The sequence below is a fragment of the Schistocerca cancellata genome, chromosome 5, assembly GCF_023864275.1.
Source record: "Schistocerca cancellata isolate TAMUIC-IGC-003103 chromosome 5, iqSchCanc2.1, whole genome shotgun sequence".
In the NCBI taxonomy this organism is placed as follows: Eukaryota; Metazoa; Arthropoda; class Insecta; order Orthoptera; family Acrididae; genus Schistocerca; species Schistocerca cancellata.
In genome coordinates, this window is record NC_064630.1 from 33,929,784 (window position 1) to 33,940,000 (window position 10,217).

The window sequence follows — 10,217 nt, forward strand, 5'->3', positions numbered from 1 at the left end:
TAAAAGAATGAAGTATGAGAAACAGCCAGTCTGTTTTCAAAATTTTTCAATTTGCTATTTGTAATTGCAAAACACATAACCTTCTTAAGACATCTTTTTAATTTGTGTCGTTTATGTTACAGATAAAAAGGATATCAGTGCACGCAGAGTATGCACATACAATTCAAATGAAACAAATTCAGTGACATTAAGAAATGAAAACACTTCGTCTCACAACAGTTTGAACTGTATCTACAACAGAAGACCACTCCGTTTGGGGTTATCCAAAAAAGCTTATACGAAAAGGCTTCACAGTCATCATTAAACTATAAGATAATCAGAAGCAATAATGTACTGCCTTAATCTTTTGCAGTGAGAAGTTAATACTTGTGTTTAGTGTTTTAGCTCATCATCTAACATGTAGAAGGCCAGTATATAGTCATCTATGGATCATTTTGTGTATAAATCATCTAGTATCTTAAAAGTCATACACTGCAGAAATTGCTTATGCATATAAATGTTGGCAAATAAGTCTACAAATTTCCAGTCAGTAGGAAGTTTGCAAATATTCTGAATAAAGGACAGATTCTAAGCTATAGTTCTTAGTTTTGAAAAATCAATACATCTTATTTTTCAGGTACAGCTTTTTATTTCTGAATTCATTTGGATCACTTGCTTTCAAAATTGAATGCCCAATTTTAATATATAAACATGTAAGTAGAACTTACAAAATTTATGATTATAGTAATTTAAAAAAAAATAATTCTTATGGTCTCAAACCCATGTTAAAAATCCTCGCGAGATATATAGACCACCATTCAATTTACACAAGAAGATTAACGGCAGAAATGGATTGCACTGAACACACACTGATGATTTTTGGAGCTATAAAATTAACCAATACTTTCTCAGAAGATAGTATAATTAAACTAATGTACTGTTGTCTATTTTTTGTGCAGACACTACTATAATACACTGAGTGGTTTACATGGGGTTTGGGCGACTTGTACAAATTTTGAAACCAATTTGATCATCATAAGATTGCAAACATGAAGATATTTATCTCAGTAGCTAGGACAATGAAACAAGGTCCTGAAGAAACTCAAAAAAGAAGGAAGGAAAATTAGAGTTTAAAATCTTGTCAATGATGAGGTCATTAAAGACAGAGCGCAAGCTCAGATTGGAAAGGAAATTGGCTATGTCCTTTTCAGAAGAGCCACAGTGGAATTTGCCTTAAGTGATTTAGGGAAACCATTGAAAACTTAAATCAGGATGACCAGGCATGGATCTGAATAGCAGTTCTCCAGAATGAGAGTTCTGCATCTTGCTATAGTGTCACCTCACTACTCACCACATACAAACAACATCAAGAGGTATGTAGGCAAACATGCAAGTTTTGAGTATCATAACTCAGTTTTAGAAACCATATTCCTACTAAGAATGTGTGAATATACATACATGCCTCCCTCTTCTACCAACCCCTTCATCACACTTTCAATGCTATATTCTCACCTGATCTGATGTCTGTCGGGTGAGTAGCAGTCTCAAATGAACACTCAAAGAATAATAGTTGGGAAATGGCAATATTAGAGATAAGATAGGAGAATAGGGGTAGAAAATAAGACGTGAGTTGGGCAGTTATGAAAGTTACTTAGCATAATGTAGCCAACATCAAAAGTCGCTTCCCGTAAAAAAACAAGTTTCTCTGAATTACACAGATGTACAGCATACCCCAAGCCCAGCAACATTTCTGGCACAATCTCTGCTCATTTCCTGTGCTCCATGTACTTCCAATAATTTCCAAGTCCTCTTTCTTTGTCCTTATTTTGCCAACTGTGTAGACATTCATAAGAGATTTTCATTGATCTTTTTGACTGACTATGGTTGCAGAGACTTGTAACGTCTACGCTCAGGCATACGTTAACTCTTTAAAGCCTGTACTATGGTAAGTTGACGGGCTTCACCTTGTAAGAAAGGATTTTAGTAAATATGTTGACCGCGTGTACCTGAATGGAGGCAAAATCAGACTTACACCCACTCAGTAACAACAAGGATACATCAAGCAAGTCCAAAGTGTTTATAGCTTCTTCAACATAATGGCATGAAACAAAAAAGAAATGAAACCAGAATATCGATTATACTAATTTATCGAAATTCAGGGGAAAAATTTATTATAAGTACAATAGTATAGTGTTATTGTTGTTACAGACTGTACATAATTTCTTAGGGAGAGAATATCTCAGTCCATGGACTGGTAATACCCTCACTAGTAGTAACCATATCCTATTCTCAAAAGGTGAAAAGGAAACATTCTTGAATAGGTGTTAAGTCAACATCTAATGTATGTACTGGTGTCCACAGAACCAATGGTCAATATGAGTGGATCTGTTATGAGGACATACATGACAAAGACATCTGTGAATAGTTAAATAATGACGTCTGTAGACTGGTATTTGAGTGTGCTAAATTATGCAGATATTGTGAATGATGTATACTCAGTGAAGGGTGGAGAGAAAAAGATAAGGCAATCAAGAAACCCGTTTTTACACACAACAAGGCACTGAAATGAGTTGTTCTGTTCTTGGAATATGCAGGACAAAATTCAGTTGTCTATACTCATTTTGCCCAAGTGGAAAGTCAGACACACTGCCAGCAAAAAAATGAATGACAAACAAGAACAGAAACAATTAGTGAATTGATAGGAAATTAGTGTGTTTCCAAGTTTAGTTTTTCAAATAAGATGTTTTTTTCTCATGAGCTAAGTATAAATAAGGCAGTGGGCTTTCAAATGTATGATGTAGCATGTTTTTTCAATACAGCAAATAGCAGTTTCCAGTAAGAATTGGATATTTTGGCTTCAATCATCATGAAAATTATCTCAGGAAAACTACAACATCATGATACAGAATTGCTGGCCAGCATCTACTGTCAAGTAAAATTTTGGTACATCTACATCCATACTCTGCAAACCACTGTGATGTGCATGGCAGAGGGTACGTCCTTTGTACCAGTTATTAGGGTTTCTTCCTGTTCCATTCAAATACGGAGTGTGGGAAGAATAATTGTTTGAATGACTCTGTGCGTGCAGTAATTACTCTAATCTTATACTTATGATCCCTTTGTGAGTGATACATAGAGGGTTGTGCTATACCCCTAAAGTAATCATTTAAAGCCTGTTCTTGAAACTTTGTTAATAGACTTTCTCAGGATAGTTTACATCTTTCTTCAAGAGTCTGACAGTTCAGTTGCTTCAATGTCTCTGTAACACTCTCCTGTGGATTAAACAAACCTGTTACCATTCATGCTGCCCTTCTCTGTATACATATAATACCGTATTCCCTATTAGTCCTATTCGGTATGGGTGACATACACTTGAGCAATGCTCTAGAACTGGTTGCACGAGTGATTTGTAAGCAACCTTATTTGTAGACTGATTGCACTTCCTCAGTGTTCTACCAATAAACCAAAGTCTACCACCTGCTTTATCCATGACTGAACACTATGTGATCATTCCATTTCATATCCCTCCAAACTATTATGCCCAGGTATTTGTATGAGTTGGCCAATTCCAACAGTGATTCATTGATATTATAGTAATAGGATACTATGCATTTTCGTTTTGCGAAGTGCAAAATTTTACATTTCTGAACATTTAGAGCATGTTTCCAATCTCCATACCATGTTTAAATCTTATCAAGATCTGACTGAATATTTATGCAGCTTCTCTCAGATAGTACTTTTTTTTATAGATAACTATATCATCTGCAAAAAGCCTGAATTTACTATTAATATTGTTTGCAAGGTCATTAATATACAACATGAATAGTGAGGGTCCCAACACACCCCTATGTGAGCAGTATGTAGGGAGTCTTTGTATATTACTAGAGTAATCATTTAAAGTCAGTTCTTGAAATTTTGTTAATAGAGTTTCTCGGGATAGTTTACGTCTGTCTTTCAAGAGTTTTCCAGTTCAGTATCTCTGTGCCACTCTCCTACAGATTAAACAAACCTGTGAGCTTTCATGCTACTCTTCTCTGTATATGACGTTGGTTCAAAAAATTCTGGAACATTTGTAATTTTGCACCAATGGTGTGTTGGACTGAAATGTAGTTTGCAACACTGCAATGCCTGTTTTTAATGTGTAACTGCCAGAAGTTTCATTGTATGATGTTAGTTATTGTTCAGTGCTGTATTGAATAGCACATTTTGTTGTAGAGTTTGTGAATTTTGAGATGGTAGAGTTAGAGGAGCAATATGTCTGCATTAAATTTTGTGTGAAACTCAAGAAAATCCTTACAGAGACATTCCAAATGATGCAAAACCCCACAGTGATGAGTGCTTAAATCACACTTGGTGTTACATGGTTTAAAAGGGTTGGACAGAAGTTAAAGATGGCCTTCGTAAATTGACTGTCCAAGAGACTGCAGAAGAATATAACACTTCAGTTGGATCATGTCATGAAATCCTGACACAGCATCTTGCAATGCATTGTGTTGCTGCCAAGTTCGCCTCATGGGTTCTGAGTCAAGACCAGAAAGAACTTCGTCTCACAATTTGTGAAGAGCTTTTGGATCATGTGAATGAGAACGAGATGCTCCTTAAGAGAAACATAACTGGTGATGAGATGTGAGTTTATGGTTAGGATGTTGAGACCCAGGACTTTGAAGGGCTAGTTCATCATGAATTCGTGCCACAGGGACAAAATGTTAATCGATGGCACTATTAGGATGTGTAGCAATGACTGTGAGAAAATGTGAGAAGGAAATAGCCTGAAATGTGGCTCTTGCATCACAATAACACACCTGCACATTCAGCTCTGTTGGTGTGTTACTATTGAACAAAAAACGAAATCATTGTGTTGCCTCATCTTGCATAGTCTCCAGACCTGGCATCAGTACTCTCTTTTTTTTTCTTTTTTTATTTTAAACCTCATTGAAAGGACAAAGATTTGCAATGTTAGATGAGATAAAAGAAAATTCGCAGATGGTGCTTCGCGCAATCCAGAAAGAGTGTACCAAGACTGGCTCTGGAAGTGGAAATGGTGTTGGGAGCAGTGTATCAATTGTGGAGGAGAGTAATTCAAAGGGGACCATGCACAACAAGTAAAAGGTAAGCATAGAAAATTTTGTACACAAAGTCCCAGAATTTTTTGTACAGGCCTTGTATGGTCATTATCTGCTCTTAGTCCTATCTAGTAATGGGTCCCATGCACTTGAGCAATATTCTAGAACTGGTCATATGAGTAATTTGTAAGCAATCTCTGTTGTAGACTGACTGCACTTCCCCACTATTTTATCAATAAATGAAAGTCTACCACCTGCTTTAACCACGACTGAACTTATGTGATTATTCCATTTCATATCCCTACAAAGTGTTCCACCCAGGTATTTGTATGAGTTGACCGATTCCAGCAGTGACTCATTGATATTATAGTAATAGCATACTAAGTTTTTTCATTTTGTGGAGTGCAAAATTTTACATTTCTGTACATTTAGAGCAAGTTGCCTACCTCTGCACCACACTGAAATCTTGTGAAGATCTGACTGAATATTTATGCAGCTTCTTTTAGATAGTACTTCATTATAGATAACTGCAAAAACCCTAATTTTACTACGAATGTTGTCTGCAAGGTAATTAATATACAGCATGAACAGTAAGGGTCCCAACACACTTCGCTGGGGCACACCTGAACCTACCTCTTCATCTGCCAATGAATCTCCATTCGAGATAACATGCTGTGTCCTCCCTACCAAAAAGTCCTCAATCCAATCACAAATTTCACTTTATACCCCATGTGATCGTACTTCTGACAATAAGCATGGGTGTGGTACTGAGCCAAAAGCTTTCTATAAATCAAGAAATACTGCATATATCTGTTTTCCTTAATCCAAAGCCATCAGTATGTCATGTCAGAAAAGTATCAGTTGGGTTTCACATGATCAATTTTTTCGAAATGCTGGTTAGCATTGAGGACGTCATTCTGTTCAAGACACTTCATTATGTTTGAACACAGAAAATGTTCTAGGATTCTACAACAAATCATTGTCAAGGATATTGGGTGGTAGTTTTGCGGATCACTTCTACTACCCTTCTTGCAGACAGGTGTGACCTGTGACTTTTTCCAAGAACTAGGCACAGTGTTTTGCTCAAGGGATCTATGATTGATTATAGTTTGAAGGCGGCTAACTCAGCTGCAAATTCAATACAGAATCTGACAGGTATTCCATAGTGTACTGGAGCTTTGATCAATTTTAAAGTTTGCAGCTGTTTCTCAACACAAGTGGCGCTAATACTTAATTCCTTCCATCTTTTTATTAGTACGAGGATTAAATGGGGCAATTGTCCTGTGTTTTCCTTTGTAAAGGAAAATTTAAAAATGGAGTTAAGCATTTCAGCAGTCGGTTTGTTGCCCTCAATTTCAGTTCCTGTCTTATTCGCTAGGTACTGGACACTAACTTTGATGCCACTAACAGCCTTCACATACAACCAGAACATCTTTGGGTTCTCACTGAAGGTGTCACACATTACTCTCTTGACAGCCAAATACATTTCATTCAGCATTTCTCTGTCTATAGCCCCACGCTTTGGTTTAAATCTGTTATGCAGTAATCACTGTTTCTTTAGAAGTTCCTTTACAAGGAATGTATACCACCAAGGTTCCCTCCCATTATGAACTGTTCTACTGGGTACATATCTATCTAGTGCATGGTCAACTATTCTATTAAGGATAAGCCAGAGTTCCTCATCATGCTCTTGCGATGTGCTAGTTTCGAGTTCCTCATTGAGATATGACAATAATGATTTGTTACCTAGTTTACTAAAAATATATATCTTTCTGCTTGTTTTGGTTATCTTTTGTACTTTGTTTATCATGGCTGCCTCAACCACATCTTGGTAACTGATACCAGCTTTGATCTAGATATCCTCAAAGAGATCAGTACTGCTGGTAGACATGTATAAAAGCATGCACAGTATTCTAGCTTTGAGAGAAGGATGTAATGGGAAAGGTTAAAGTGGAAGGGCACGTCATTGAGACCCTCAGATGAGTGGTGCATGCCTTTTGTGAGGATGAGAGGAGACACAGTCAAGACACTGATAAGCTCATCAAGAAGCTCAGTCCAGTGTGTTTTGCCATAAGAAGTCTCTTATTGTGTTAGCTTAATTTTGTATGTTTTTGTTTCCTGTTATCTTACAAAAATGTCTTCGTGGCACTGCAATGAAGAGTTTATTCAACAAAAGTAAGCAGTAAGAATATAGTGTAAAGTATATAACCATAATCTTGCTAAAGTGTTTTTATCATCATCATCATCACCATAATCATCATCATTTAAGACTGATTATGCCTTTCAGCATTCAGTCTGGAGCATAGCCCCCCTTATACAGTTCCTCCATGATCCCCTATTCAGTGCTAACATTGGTGCCTCTTCTGATGTTAAACCTATTACTTCAAAATCATTCTTAACCGAATCCAGGTACCTTCTCCTCGGTCTGCCCCGACTCCTCCTACCCTCTACTGCTGAATCCATGAGTCTCTTGGGTAACCTTGCTTCTCCCATGCGTGTAACATGACCCCACCATCTAAGCCTGTTCGCCCTGACTGCTACATCTATAGAGTTCATTCCCAGTTTTTCTTTGATTTCCTCATTGTGGACACCCTCCTGCCATTGTTCCCATCTACTAGTACCTGCAATCATCCTAGCTACTTTCATATCCGTAACCTCAACCTTGTTGATAAGGTAACCTGAATCCACCCAGCTTTCGCTCCCATACAACAAAGTTGGTCGAAAGATTGAACGGTGCACAGATAACTTAGTCTTGGTACTGACTTCCTTCTTGCAGAAGAGAGTAGATCGTAGCTGAGCGCTCACTGCATTAGCTTTGCTACACCTCGCTTCCAGTTCTTTCACTATGTTGCCATCCTGTGAGAATATGCATCCTAAGTACTTGAAACCGTCCACCTGTTCTAACTTTGTTCCTCCTATTAGGCACTCAATCTGTTTATATTTCTTTCCCACTGACATTACTTTCGTTTTGGAGATGCTAATCTTCATACCATAGTCCTTACATTTCTGATCTAGCTCTGAAATATTACTTTGCAAACTTTCAATCGAATCTGCCATCACAACTAAGTCATCCGCATATGCAAGACTGCTTATTTTGTGTTCACACATCTTAATCTCACCCAGCCAGTCTATTGTTTTCAACATATGATCCATAAATAATATGAACAACAGTGGAGACAGGTTGCAGCCTTGTCTTACCCCTGAAACTACTCTGAACCATGAACTCAATTTACCGTCTACTCTAACTGCTGCCTGACTATCCATGTAAAGACCTTTAATTGCTTGCAAAAGTTTGCCTCCTATTCCATAATCTTGTAGAACAGACAATAACTTCCTCCTAGGAACCCGGTCATATGCCTTTTCTAGATCTATAAAGCATAGATACAATTCCCTGTTCCACTCATAACACTTCTCCATTATTTGCCGTAAGCTAAAGATCTGGTACTGACAACATCTAAGAGGCCTAAACCCACACTGATTTTCATCCAATTGGTCCTCAACTAATACTCGCACTTTCCTTTCAACAACACCTGAGAAGATTTTACCCACAACGCTGATTAAAGAGATACCTCTGTAGTTGTTACAATCTTTTCTGTTTCCATGTTTAAAGATTGGTGTGATTACTGCTTTTGTCCAGTCTGATGGAACCTGTCCCGACTCCCAGGCCATTTCAATTATCCTGTGTAGCCATTTAAGACCTGACATTCCACTGTATTTGATGAGTTCCGACTTAATTTCATCCACCCCAGCCGCTTTATTGCACTGCAATCTATTGACCATTTTTTCCACTTCCTCAAATCTGATCCTATTTCCATCATCATTCCTATCCCATTCTACCTCGAAATCTGAACATTACTGATCGCATTTTCACCTACATTGAGCAACTCTTCAAAATATTCCCTCCATCTGCCCAAGGCATCCACAGATTCACCAGCAGTTTTCCTGACCTGTCCAAAATACTTGTCATTTCCTTCTTACCTCCCTTTCGAAGACTGCTAATTACACTCCAGAATGGTTTTCCAGCAGCTTGACCCATAGTCTTCAACCTGTTTCCAAAGTCTTCCCACGAATTCTTCTTGGATGCTGCAATTATCTGTTTGGCTTTGTTTCTTTCTTGAACATAACTTTCTCTGCCTACCTGGGTTCTGGTCTGTAGCCATTTTTGATACGCCTTCTTTTTCCTTTTACAGGCTGCCTTGACTGTATCATTCCACCAAGCTGTTTGCTTCATCCTACTTTTACACACTACTGTTCCAAGACATTCTTTAGCCACTTCTGGTACTGTGTCCCTGTACCTTGTCCATTCCTTTTCCAATGACTGTAATTGACTATATTCAACTAACTGGTACCTTCCTGAGATCGCTGTTATGTACTTGTGCCTGATTTCCTTATCCTGAAGCATCTCCACTCTTATCCACCTACATATGGACCTGACCTCCTGCACTTTCGGCCTCACAACCCCAATTTCACTGCAGATTAAATAATGATCAGTGTCATCAAAGAATCCCCTGAATACACATGTGTCCCTCACAGCCTTCCTGAATTCCTGATCTGTTGTTATATAGTCAATGACAGATCTGGTTCCCCTGCCTTCCCAAGTATACCGGTGAATGTTCTTATGTTTAAAAAAGGAGTTTGTGATTACTAAGCCCATATTGGCACAGAAATCCAAGAGTTGTTTCCCGTTCCTGTTGCTCTCCATATTCTCTCCAAATTTACCCAAAACCTTTTCATACCCTTCTGTTCGATTTCCAATCCTGGCGTTAAAATCACCCATGAGCAGAACATTGTCCTTGTCCTTTACTCTAACAACTACATCACTGAGTGCCTCATAAAAACTATCCATCTTATCTTGATCTGCCCCTTCACAATGCGAGTATACTGACACAATCCTAATTTTCTTGCTAGACACTGTCAAATCTATCCACATCAGTCGTTTGTTTAGATACCTTATTGCAACTACGCTGGGTTCCATTTCTTTCCTGATGTAAAGCCCTACACCCCATTGAGCTATTCCTGCTTTGACGCCTGACAGGTAGACCTTGTATTCTCCCACTTCCTCTTCTTTCTCACCCCTTACCCGAATGTCACTAACAGCTAAAACGTCCAGCCCCATCTTACTTGCAGCCTCTGCCAGCTCTACCTTCTTCCCAGAGTAGCCCCCATTGATATTAA

At 38.2% G+C, this 10,217-nt stretch overlaps 1 protein-coding gene across 1 annotated transcript in view; it reads right to left on the bottom strand.

The window, feature by feature from the left end:
• The window catches only part of LOC126188349 (craniofacial development protein 2-like), a 29,442-nt gene that overhangs the window by 19,122 nt on the left and 103 nt on the right, over window positions 1-10,217 (bottom strand). Inside the window, exon 1 of the mRNA XM_049929948.1 lies at window positions 9,478-10,217. This exon is cut by the window's right edge and continues 103 nt beyond it. Within this exon, the coding sequence (XP_049785905.1) occupies window positions 9,478-10,217 (740 nt within the window). The remainder of the gene's footprint in view (window positions 1-9,477) is intronic.